At 40.0% G+C, this 13601-nt stretch overlaps 1 protein-coding gene across 1 annotated transcript in view; it reads right to left on the bottom strand.

Moving 5' to 3' along the window:
- LOC109038928 (uncharacterized) overlaps positions 1-13601 on the bottom strand; it is a 58460-nt gene that overhangs the window by 6630 nt on the left and 38229 nt on the right. The window contains exons 2-4 of the mRNA XM_019054200.2: positions 7261-7307; positions 4302-4380; positions 3178-3315 (exon numbers count right to left, since the gene is read on the bottom strand). Coding sequence (XP_018909745.2) covers positions 3178-3315; positions 4302-4380; positions 7261-7307 — 264 coding nt within the window. The remainder of the gene's footprint in view (positions 1-3177; positions 3316-4301; positions 4381-7260; positions 7308-13601) is intronic.

Here is a 13601-nt window from a genome sequence, read left to right as displayed (position 1 = left end):
CCCCCACAGTTGTCAAATTTCAGATGAACTGCCCCGGAAAGTTACACGTCTACACTGCCGTGCTAAGGAAAAACGCCGTATGAACCTTCAGGCTTTGCCAGATTTCGTTTGATGAAACACGAATTTCCTGGTGAACTTGTGAATATTTTTCTACCAATTTTTCAAGTAATTTTGTTCGCGTTTTCACCTATTGTTCCTGAAAATTTCAAGGAGACATATTCATAATTTTCCTCAAAAATAGTTATTTTATTGAAGCAAAGAGCCTCCCAAAAAAGAGGCTGATATTGGCCCCTTTTTAGGTATTCGATTCGACTATCGGACCAAGGTTTAAATGGAAGCTTATATTAACAGAAAACTCAGGAAAAAATTTCAAGATGAGTATAGGAACCGTTTTCGAGTTACGGGGGGGCAAAGGGGTCACAATCCGGCCTAATTTTTTGCTGTTTTCTTGTAGAATTGATGTATCGGCGGGGTTCTTATCGTTGTTTACGCATGTGTAGCACATGGATTCCTACGTGTTTTTACACGTAGAATCGATTTTTAACGTTGCCGAATCGATATACTGATCAGTTAAATCGATTTTGAACGATTTATTAAGGAAAATCGATGATTTTTCAGGATCGAAATTGTTTATTTTCGATTCATGAATGAATAAATGCATCTGAAATGACTGAAGCACACGTAACCCTATGTATTTTGATACGTAGAATTGATTTTTAACGTTGACGAATCGATTTATCTATCGTTTGTATCGAATTTTTGCGATTTTTTACGGAAAATCGATGACTTTTCGGAATTAGAATCGGGTTTGCTCCATCCGAGATCGGAGATATGTACCCAACATGATTGGAGCACATCGACTCTTACGTATTTTTATACGTGGAATCGATCTATAACCTCGATAAGTCGATATATCGATCAATTGTATTGAATTTTTTCGATTTTTTGCGGAAAATCGATGGTTTATCGGGATTGAGATAGGTGTCTCTCCATCCAAGATCGGAGAAATGTACCCTTTATGATTGGAGCACATCAATTCTTACGTATTTCTACACGTAGAATCAATTTTAAACGTCGACGAGTCGATATATCGATCTGACATACACAACTCTTGCGATTTTTTACGGATATTCGATGGTTCTTTTGGACTGGCATTGGAAACATCTACCAGACATGACTGGAGCACATCGATTCGTTTGTGATTATTCTCGCAAAATCAATTTTTAAGAAGTCGACGAGTCGATACATTGACTGGTCATATTGATTTCTTGTGATTTTTATGGAAAATCGATTTTTTGAACAGGAATGAAATTGGTTACTAACGGTCCGAGGTGGAGATTGCACTGACACGTCGAGCACGCGTTCCACGTACTTTACACTAGAATCATTCTGTCGGTGCATTCCTCATTCCATTTGATTAAAATCAAATGTTCAACTCAAGAAACCATCGGATTTCCGTAAATCACAAAAAGTGATTTGTCAGATCGATATATCGACTCGTCGACGTTTAAAATTGATTCTACGTGTAGAAATACGTAAGAATTGATGTGCTCCAATCATAAAGGGTACATTTCTCCGATCTTGGATGGAGAGACACCTATCTCAATCCCGATAAACCATCGATTTTCCGCAAAAAATCGAAAAAATTCAATACAATTGATCGATATATCGACTTATCGAGGTTATAGATCGATTCCACGTATAAAAATACGTAAGAGTCGATGTGCTCCAATCATGTTGGGTACATATCTCCGATCTCGGATGGAGCAAACCCGATTCTAATTCCGAAAAGTCATCGATTTTCCGTAAAAAATCGCAAAAATTCGATACAAACGATAGATAAATCGATTCGTCAACGTTAAAAATCAATTCTACGTATCAAAATACATAGGGTTACGTGTGCTTCAGTCATTTCAGATGCATTTATTCATTCATGAATCGAAAATAAACAATTTCGATCCTGAAAAATCATCGATTTTCCTTAATAAATCGTTCAAAATCGATTTAACCGATCAGTATATCGATTCGGCAACGTTAAAAATCGATTCTACGTGTAAAAACACGTAGGAATCCATGTGCTACACATGCGTAAACAACGATAAGAACCCCGCCGATACATCAATTCTACAAGAAAACAGCAAAAAATTAGGCCGGATTGTGACCCCTTTGCCCCCCCGTAACTCGAAAACGGTTCCTATACTCATCTTGAAATTTTTTCCTGAGTTTTCTGTTAATATAAGCTTCCATTTAAACCTTGGTCCGATGGTCGAATCGAATACCTAAAAAGGGGCCAAATTTTGGGAGACTCTTTGACAACTTTCGAATGTTCATACGGCGTTATTCCTTAGCAGGGCAGGATATGAGTCATGTCAAGAAAGCTCTGTTACTTTAGCAACGGTTCACTTTACTCCACATGTGTACGGAGCAAAGCTACCTGGACGAGTGCGACATTGATAACACAGACGTGTACTTTCTATAATCAGTTCGTCTGGAAAATTGCGGTGGGCGAGGCAAGGCGCTTATTTGCATAAAATATACAAAACTAGCCTAAATACAAAAGCAAATACAAGAAAATTGATGAACAAGGCAAAAACAATTATCGAAATGCTAAGGACGTCTGAGGGTGGTATTGACCCCCATCAACCAAGAAAGAAAAACGTTAAAAATAAAATTAACAAAAAAACAAAAATACCTGGATCCCTCTTGATGATCAAAAATGAAGGGATGAACCATCCCGAAACGTCCCCAGGCGTTTTAATGTTTGTTTTTGACCTGTTCACGTATTTTCTTGTAATCATTTTCGCTTAATAGGTGAATCAAAATAATATGAAAACGGGTGGGGCTAGGGTTTACTGCTCGAGGCAGTTTAAGATTCGCCAGTGCAAATTCTACTAACATCCTGGTTAAGTTCAATGATAACACTGTGAGTTATATTTCTATTTTGAGGGTTGGTATATTTGTACCTCAGGATCCACTGAAAACAAAGTGAATTGCAAAAATAGATTGGTTTCAGTTATTGAATTCCATCCATCCTAGATTATTTCTAAGACCTGGTCTCCACGGCGCACCAAGATTACTGTAAGAGGAACATTTACAGAGTCGTTTAAGTGCGCAGTTTTTTTTTCTTTTTTCTTTTTTTTAAATGAAAATATCCATAAATGACATTTGAATACTTACTTTTTCTGTGAGACGATAGATATTTGCCCTGTAGCCACAAAAGAATTTGCTCAACAGTTTGCTCCATCGGATCTATCGTTCCAACTGTAGTTGACTGTGTAGAAGGCTCATTTCTCCGACTAAACTGCCGTGGCGGATCTATTTCCAGAGTTAAACAAAGATCAACCAAATTATTGCTTACATTCTCGCCAAATACTCAGGAAAGAGTATACCTAGATGATGTTTCAAGAGTTCTTCAAAAATAAAATACGAGTATGTGCGCATCAGAATGTTCAAAATAGCAGGTAAAAAAATAAAATAAAAATTCTCATTTATTCGAGTTCAATAATCAATAAAAATTTCGTGAGAATGCTGAAATATCTATGATTGAGGAGACATAAACGGAACCAACTGGAAAACTGATTCAGAGGATTAGACTGTATCTTACATCGAGTACGATACTGTGCAATACCTTTGGTGTGAAATAGTTGCTTCAAGCGCCGTAGTACGCTGCGGCGCAGCGCGGCAGGCGGGCAGCCAGCGCGTAACGCGCATTGGCGCCTACAAACCTAACAGGGATACTTCACGCATTGCGCAGTGCGTGAAGTATCCCTGTTAGGTTTGTAGGCGCCAGTGCGCCGCCGCTCCGCTTTTTGTTAGGCTCTAATATTTAATCTCGAGGAGTCAGCGTTGTTCAACTCATGACTTTGAAATGTTTGCACACTCTGTATGGATTATTCTAATTTTAATTGATGAAAACAAATATGGAGTAAAGGAAAATATAATGTGCATTTTGTAAATATTATGGTGATCCCATACAAACTTGCGGATTTACAAAGCACACAAATTTCTACACAATTTCTTATAGCCTTTTACAGCCGATGGCGAAAAAGCAACTACCAGGCGATAAAGTGTAAAGCCCGGCGACAGGAACTATAGCCCGGCTGTTTAATTTTTTATCGCTTCGTGTAGCCCGGCCGTATGATTTTTTCCACTTTGTACAGCCAGCTATATGATTTTCTATCGCCTTCTTCAGTCGGCTATAGGAATTCCTATGGTATTTTGAAACGCAGCTCCTATCGCCAACTTTCACCAGGGTAAACTATGTATTCAAACAAAGGAAAAGCATTTTGAGTAAAGCTTACCATTTTGATAACTGTTGTAATTACTGGCACGAAAGAATAATGAATGGTTGATTTTCTCCACACTATTTGATCTGTTAACCTAAAACAACAAACGCAACGGATAAAAACTTTTTGCAAGTTATTTCTTTAAGGAGTTGCTTAAAGAATAAAATATCGATGGCGAACCCCCAAACCACGTATCTCGGTTAGCAACGTTGAAGTCTTACTGTCATACTTTATTTTTTAAATGTAAAACTACCCAACATTAATTTTTTTAAAACTTTCGTGATTTCTCTTCTTTGTGCGAGGAAAATTCTTTGTACTCCACGGACTAGTTGTAGTCTTCTTCTTCAAAATAAGAGGTAATGGGTGCGGATGATTTTAAAACATCACAAACGGGATACGTGGTTTCAGGAATTCCAACTTCGATATTCTATTGCTGCTTCAACCCCTTGATCAAAATTTTGAGATAGTACATAGTTCTCATAACTTACTGACAAAATTACTTTTTAATCCCCCCCCCCTTTTTTTGTCATTTTTCCCTCTCATTCTTGATCTACTTATACGTGACCAACTCACAGTAAAATTGTACTACATTTTGCAAGTGAGAGCTAAAATTACATGTCTCAGTTTTGCAATAACGTATGTACCATTAGTTTGCCGATACACATAAGTGTTTTTACTGATGAGCCGGATGGTGTAGTTCCTAATTGAAGAATGAAGTCCAATTGTATGGATTCAACCAAAATCAGCCTAATTACATCTAACGTCGCCCATACAAGAAACCTGAGCAATATTCTGATTCGAAATTTTTTAATACATTTCTAATAATCAGAAGTTTCGAGGCGCTATTGTGTTGTTCGGTTTTCTGTAAACAAAATAAAACACGAGAAGATTTTGGGCAACGTTAAATGCAATGAGGATGAATGTAAGTAAATGCATCCAATTAGAGTAGACGATTACACTGGAAGCAACCTGCACAGACGTAAAAAGCGTGGGAGCTGTTTCTGCCAAACTCGGAAAATGGAGGCAGATTGCTCCTCTCCGATATCAGCCAACGGTTTCCTCATAGTTCCTTTGAACGTCTTGTCGTGACTCTTCTTTTCGCTCGATGTCATTTTGCAAAATCTATCGTGAAACTGCGAAACAAAGTACTGTGGTTTGCATGTTGCAGATAACCTGTCACATTATACTTTTTTCGTAGAAGAAATTATCTATATTCCTGCACAAAACTGAATTTTATCCGAATTTATCACGATTTTTTCTCAATAAGATTGCAATGATTAGCCGTCGATAGAATCTCGATTTCATTGCTTTACGTGATGAAATCACAATTAATCGCAATTTTTTATCCGAGAATATGGCAAAAAATCGACGACTGTAAAATCGCGATACATTTTCCGATCAAACCGCAACTTATTGCGATCACAACTACTTAGGTTAAACCATTCCAACTTTCACTGCCAAAATTTATCATTAATTATCTGCGCTGTGTCTTGCTTTTCTATTCATCATCCTTTAATTTTCAATATTCATGCAATTTTGGGACCAGCTATATATTTTTCCTATAAACTTACAGAATTGGCTGTCTCTACTGCATTAATGCTATGGAACCTAAAAAAGCTCCCGAAAACCATTATACAATCAGGAATCTAATCATTAATATAAACTTCGAAGGATTCTGCCTTTTTCTATTTCACTCGAGGGGAAGTGTCCCCTCCCGGACTCTCTTCCCCACCCGGTGACTGACGCTGCGCTGTGCTGAACGGTTCAGCCTGAACCTTTCCCCTACGTCTGACCGTTCCCCACTCCTCTGTCAATCGAACCATATGCCACCGCTTACGTATTGTCGCTCGCCCACCCAGGTACCTAGCGGCCAGCGGTCAGTTGATGATAAATCTCGCTCATGCTCCTATGCAGCTACGCATTGATTACGCCAGCTAATTACTTTCTAATAATTAGAATTTCTTCGATAATAGTTTTCTTTATTTATTCGACTGTATTTTTTTCTCTGTTCTACTGTGATTTCCTTGGTTCTCTACTGTGTTTTTCCTAAATCTCTGAGTCAGAAATCTGAAGCACTTCGGTATGCACCGAGTACTTCAGATGTGTGACCTGAAATCTTCGGTATATACCGAACTACTTCAATTGTCTGACCCGAACTTCGGCAGATGGACCTTAACTTTTCGGATGCGTGATCCGAAAACTTCAGAGATCCATATGATCTCAGCTTCGGGTTCCATGCACAAATTTTTTTCTCCGTGTTTCCTTTTAGGGGACGCAACTAAAATTTCAGTAAATTTTTTTCAGAAAAGAAAAGAAAAAAAAAAAGTGGCTAACGATGGTTCCTCACCTTCACGTGGTGTTGGCTGTTTTTACTAAGTGGGAACCGTCCATTTTAAGATATAGTCTATTTCTTGCCCTGCCATTATTATTCTACAAGTTAATTGTGGAGTGAGAATTTCATAATGTTTTCTATGAAATCTTCAAAATATAGTGATAAAAAATTTGCAACTACTACAAAATTGGCTCGCGAAGCGAGCCGAATGTCACTCGCGTAGCGAGTGACCGGGGGTCCAGGGGGCGTAGCCCCCGGCTAGGCGTGACGGGCGCGCGAAGCGCGCCCAGAACGGCTAGTAACTCCTAAAATTCTTTCTGACATACTTATCGGTACAACAACAAAAATCGAGCGAAACAAGCTGATTGGGTAGAACTTTGCCAACGTACACTTACCTCCTGCAGTGCATGTATTTTTAGAGTTCGGAAAAGTAAAAATAAACAAACGAGAGGAGAAAGTGCATCATAGAGAAATTTTTGCCCCAGATAAAAACGTTAGTGAGTTATTTTGCGTATCACTAATATCAGAATATATGCACGTAAAAATTCAACATGATTGAATGTTTGACATGCAAGAGAAAAATATGATATTCAAGTACTCGCTCAGAGGAGCAAAGAAACTAAAAAATAATATAATACTTACCAAAACCGATAGTAAAAGAACTGCCTGCATAATAATAAAATTGAGATCTGCAACATAAGAATAGGGAAAAAGTTTTAATCAGTGTGAGTAGAGATGATTGAAGATGGACAAGATATGAACAACTTTCAGAGACTCACTGCATATGCTCTTCTAGCAAAAACGTATGCAATTAGCGTCTCAGGATATTGTCGATGTTGCGACTGTTCTGAAAACAGCAACAACGGCTGAAGCAAGGTGTTGGTGGTCGGTGTCGATAATCTTGGGCGTGACCTGTTACAAGCGAGGCGTGAATGATCGAATATCGATATTTCCCATTTGAAGCTGTGGTAAAGAATCGATTATTATGGTGTTCGTTGCGAACATCCTGTTTATCGGTCCTTTTCCATAGGTTTGAACGACAGATCAATCGATACATCGCAAAACACGCCACGCTACTGATGTGTTAAGATTTTTATGGCAACATACTGTTTTTAAATAAAAGACTCCAAAATTTTACTTTAAAGCTAGGATACATTTCAGAGAGTAATCAAGACGGCGCGGCGCACCGCTGATGGTAGACATCTCGAGCGCCCTGTCCAAAGCCAATCAGCTCTTATGAGTGAGATGTACTGAAAAAAGGTAAATTTGCAAACCTTAATTTTTAATTTCATACTATTCGAGAGTCCAACGAGAAATCTCAGCGTTTTTACCCCTAGTTACAATTACTACTTAAATCTGGAAGTTCTATATCAGCGAATAAGTCAATGTTGGGTGGTAAATAATTCAAACTGAAAGTCTACATTACATAGAGATGTGTGCACGGTTGATATTTCCCTAGATTTTTTTCTGCTGAAATCTGTTTGTTCAAATTCACTTGCAGTAATTACGATCAATTAAGAAATAAATCAACATGCAAAAATTAAGGGATCAAAGTTATGAATGTGTAAGTCACTGTAGATTTTCCTTGGATACTGAAACCCGTCAGTTATTACAGAAAAACTTAATGACTTTAACGCAAGGTAAAAAAAACAAACCAATAATGTAAAGTATAATTTTCTAAGGCCTGGGGGATACTGAGACCGATTAGTTATTGCAAAATAACTTAGTGACTTCAACGCTTGGTAAACAAAACAAAACAATCGCAGTATGACGATCAGGCGAATTTATTTTCCGAAAATCCCAGCGTTTTCATTCCTGCTATTCGAACTTGAGACAAATCCCTTGATACGTCCCGCGGGAAGAAGATGTCACAGATTAACAGAAATTCTTGCGATCTTTCAAAACGCCTAGTTTTTACGTCCAATATAAACGAAGGTATATCGCTCTTGAAGAACACGGCTTAAGACATCACCCACAGCGGTGGTACATAGGTACCATAATTTCAATCGCATTTAGCAAAAATGAACCAGCGCGATTGCGGTGTTGTAAAGATGTTGCTTCTTCATATTTATCTGAAAAATCTCTCAGAATAGCAAGTAGTTTTTTCTTCTTACCAAAAAATTGTCAATTTTAAAGAGAAAAAATTGTGTTAATTTTAATACTGTACATACATTAAGTATTTTTAGAAGTGAAGAAGAAGTTGCACGATTTTGAAAACACTGTGATCGCGCTGGTTCTCTTGTCTTTGCTAAATGCGATCCATTGTGCTTTGGGCTCGTCTACAGCGAACTGAACCATCGACTTCGCTATCATTTCATTGAATCCCGAGTCACCCTGTAGAGGTATGTTAGTGGGTGTAATGGTGGGTCGGCTCTTCCGTCAAGTTGTCTCTCCGGTCTGAAAGAACGAAGACGAAGAGCATCGGGCCTCGGATCCGTTCAGAGGTGCGAACGAGCGCTTATCTGTGCGCGATATTGCTGTGAGTGATCTTTGTGGGAGGAATCGATTGTTCTTTCCGTTGTCCAACCGTCCATCGATGGCATCGGTGCGGTGAAAATTTATTCTCCGCTCCCGTCGTTTGCCCGGGACCGGGCGAGCGAGGGAGCACGTTTCGCTATGATCCCGGGTCCCTGCGCTTGCGCCCGGTGCAGCCGGTGAAATTTCTCTTCGTGAGCTATTTCGCCATCCATCTTCTTTGACACGTTTTGCCATTGCGCGCTGCAGAGAAGCAAAAGCTCTGACCTTCGTTGTGCAACCGAATTATTACGTCGGCGGGTGAAGTTTTAAGCTTGCGCAATCCGTCAGTCATCTCTCCCTGCGGTAAAAGCTCTTGCTCTTGAACCTCTCCGAGGCGGGAAAAACCACGGTTGATCGGACCAAGTCGGGTGTACCAAAGAGGATTGTCACTCCGACAATAATCGTGATGGATTCCAGAAGCTGCTTTAGTCTAGATCACTTTTTGGTAAAAATTTTACCGGTTTTTATTAACAACGCAGCATTGTTATGGAGGCCGAAATAATTGATATCATAATGTTTAAATTACTACGCCCAGGGCAGTAGGAGGGACCTGGTATCCACTATGGGCATTGATCATTGCAAAGGCAACAATTCTTTTTTCTCCGTAAAGACGATGGCTAGAGTCGAAAAGTATTTATAGTATTATAGTATATTATTATAAAGTATAGTTTCGAACGTGACGCGACGTTGCAAGTTTCCTCTCATGTTCCATTTTCTTTGAGAGCAGGGCCGGATGTAGGGCCATGGGCCGCGGCCCATGGCGAACAATTTAGAATTTTTTTAAAATGTAGGTATAAAAAAAATCGGATTCAGAAAAGAAATTGCAAACAAGAAAAGGCGACAAAATCTCTCATTTCCTTTAGAGTATAGTAATTTCTAATTTTTTCGTCCTGTGATACAAGAGACAGCACCTTTTATTAGTCGAGTTAAGAGAAAAACCAAACACGCAATTTCGCCTGGAGCGGTGCGACGCAGAGAGCAATGATGACGAGGACTTGAGATGAAAGGAGAAACCCTCGGCGCGGCGGTTGGCATGTAACACATATAAGCGCCTACATAACTGTATGGATACTTCACGCATTGCGTCAAACAGTGCGTGCGGTCGGCGCGGCGTGCGACGTATAGTGCCTACAAGACTGCATGAATACTTCACGCATTGCGTCAAATACACTGCGTTCAGCAGCGGTCGACGTGAAACGCATGGCGCCTACAAGACTGTAGGAATACTTCACACATTGCGCCATACACAGCGCGGTCAGCGCGGCGCGGCGGCGGTTGAAGTTAAGATTATTAAACCACATTTATGTTTGTTCTTTCATTTCTTATAAGTGGAAGGCCTTGTCCACACAGAGATAAGTTTACGGAACTTAAGTTTCGCGCAAAGTTCCGTGAAATTTTGCTAGTAGTGTTGACAGGGCTTTCGCAAAAAATGTGTACAACACGAGTAAACGCGTCTTATGCACTCCTCCCCCTCCGACACGTTCACTCGATGGTTTTTATTGATGTTTCAAAACGAATGAGGAGGGGGCGGCAAAATATAGGCAGCCCAAGGGCGGCAAGTAGGTAAATCCGTCCCTGTTTGAGAGAACTTTTGTTTTCTTTGAGAAAGCGAATTAACAGTTTTTTTCTTTTAAATTGTAAAAATTGCCTTCCCCAATTCTAAAGAGTTCACAAAATTTAAGGAGCTATTCTGGTTATTTTTTCCTTGAAAAATTAAATTAAATCGGAAAATTTTAAGCGACGCGATGGACGTACGTACAATCGATAAAACACCCCTCTTCCGTAGGAAAAGATGGGTCATGTTTGTTGCTTGTACCAATTTTTGATCGGCCGTGCAAAGAAGGCCTTTGCGTTTCGAGGGCTATAAGTATGCATTCAGTAATTATGTCAATGTTTGCTCCTATCAAACTTCAAATGAGCTCAACAAATGAAACAAATTAAATCGTGGTTTTAAAATCGACAACAGAGCAACAAGGGTAGACGATCGATCGTAAGCGAAAAAAAAAAGAGTTGACTCAACAGTAAATCCACGGTAATGCCCGTGACTTCAGAAAGTGAGAGGCAGGATCCCATAGAAGCAGGGCGGGGGGCGAAAAGGGGGCGGTGTTGCGGGGGTGGTCAGATGAGAAGACAAACAGCCGGGAGGCGTACGCCGAGAACAGAAAACACGCCAGATAGGAAAATAGCCGGAGACAGGGGAGGGGGGCCTGGAGAGAGGGAGAAAAAACCACAGAGATGACCCAAAGTGGGATAGAGACCAAGACGTGATGTATTGGGTTTGCGGTAACGCCTCTGCCTCTACACCAAGCACTGCAAGTTGTAAACTTGGCGAATGGTAGGGGACTTGGCGAGCAAAACCAATTCTGCCCGACGTCCATAGCTCGGTCCGCGATTCACGGCCAGCACCACGGACGCTCCACCTTTGGCCTATCTCCGATCCGTCTATCCGTTTCAAATTCATTTTTATTGACGTCCACCGCTCCGGAACATTTCCACTTCCTCGAAAGATCCCGCGGAACAGATTAGGGAGACCAGCCCGGCCGCGGGACCCTTTCTACCGTTCGCGAATTTAGGTCTGCGGTTTCGACCTGTTGCTCCGCCTTTGCAGCTTGACAATGGCTAGACTGATTCGACGTTAAGAATAATGGTGTCTGGCCTCGAGCTTATTACGTTCCTTCGCGTTGCTGAGGGTCAAAGACAAAGCTATTGCATCGGAGCACTTTCTTTCGATATTGATGTTTTGAAGGCAAACCGAAGATCGGGAGATCAGCCTCCTGTTTGAAAAAAGACCATTGCACTCGAGGTGGGAACGGGCGTTTTTGGGGGCGTTGCAACGTCCAGCGTCTAGCGGGGGCGGACATGGACCAAAATAGTAACCGGACATATCAGTCAATTAGTGCTTGAACTGGCCCATTTTATCTGTTTTTTTTTTTGTTTTTTTTTTTTTTTTCAGTGCGGAATTTCATTCGGTGTTCCTGCCTGCCTTTCCAACCTCAATGGATCCACCCCCAAATAATAGAGAAAAGAGGAAGGAGGCGGCCAGGGAGTAAGAGAAGAAGAAGAAAACGAAGAAAATGAAGAAAAAGAAGAAAAAGAAGGAAAAAGATGAAAAGGATAAAACTAAGAAATAGAATAAAAAGGAGAAGAATAATAGTAGAATTCTGAGAAATGAAAAAAAAAAATGAAAGAAATACTAGAAGTTTTGGCGCCCCTACGATTTGTGCCCCACGCGAACGGGTAATTTTTGTGCCCCTCGTGACGTACCTGGACTGGAATCAACACTATCTCGCGAAACAGCGGTTTTTGTGAAACTATTAGCGACAAGCTTTGAAAACTTCATCCTTCATTCGATCACTTTTACCGAGAGGGAGAAAAGCATCCTCGTCGCGTCGGTGCGATATGCGACAGCGGTGAGAATGACTTCCGCCTCTTGGAAATGAAAGCCGTTGATAATGGATTCTCATAATGATCCCGTCAAAGTGTTAGCCGTCGGGTCGGACTGGATATCAATTCTGTAGCTTAGGATTTAGACTCAGCCTTCGCCATTTAGAGGCTCAAGAAGATGTAGAGGTTAAGATTAAGTCTAGTCTAGAATATTATACATGTACATCAGATGTAGCAGTATAATCCGCAGTAGTTACGCAATGTTAAACTAAATATGTTCGAAAACAACTTTTTAAAAAAGAAGTATGTGGAAGCAGTAAAACTAGATTACTTTTGAGAGGGGCTGCAAAATTTCAGATCATTTACACTTCTGATAAAAATTTACAATAGGTACGCACGATAGTAACGATAGGGATTAAAAATTTGAGGATAAAAATAAAAGTAACAAGCAATAGAAATATTGGATCCGTATTGAAGGAAAAAAGAAAGAAAGAGAGAAAGAAATGGGCAGTTAAGGGTAAGAATATGAGGACTAAAAGGAGGGTGAAAAAGTTCGAGAGAGGAACACTACACTACATCATTATATAAACTTCGAAGGATTCCTACTTTCAGCGATTCCACCTTTTTCTATTTCACTCGAGAGGTTGCCAGATTGTGCGATAAATGTGAATATTTTACATGGATTTGAATTGGGAAAAATGCTAAAAAAGCAACTTATCTGGCAACAATAGAGTCCGGGAGGGACGAGAGGCTGCCTTCCTTACAAAACCCATGATTTAGCCAGAAATGTCATTAAAACAATTAATACCGTTTGAAGCATCAATTGTATACTAAGGGAAAGCTATTTTAAAATAATAATTGTAAATGGACACAGATGCAGAGAGGGAAAAATGAAAGGGAAAGGAAATGAAATTAGGATATGATTACTAAATATGCAATCAGAGAGAATAAAACAAAAACATCAGAGAAATTTATATGCGATGGAAAGTATAAGAAAAAAACACGAGTGGGCTCATTGCGATTCGGAACTCGGACTATACTATCGTTGAGCAGTTTTTAGACCCCTACGCCACCGATAATCT

This window comes from Bemisia tabaci, chromosome 1 (assembly GCF_918797505.1).
Source record: "Bemisia tabaci chromosome 1, PGI_BMITA_v3".
NCBI classification, from domain to species: domain Eukaryota; kingdom Metazoa; phylum Arthropoda; class Insecta; order Hemiptera; family Aleyrodidae; genus Bemisia; species Bemisia tabaci.
The sequence above is the reverse complement of the archived record's forward strand: the minus strand, read 5'-3'. Positions and strand labels throughout refer to the sequence as shown.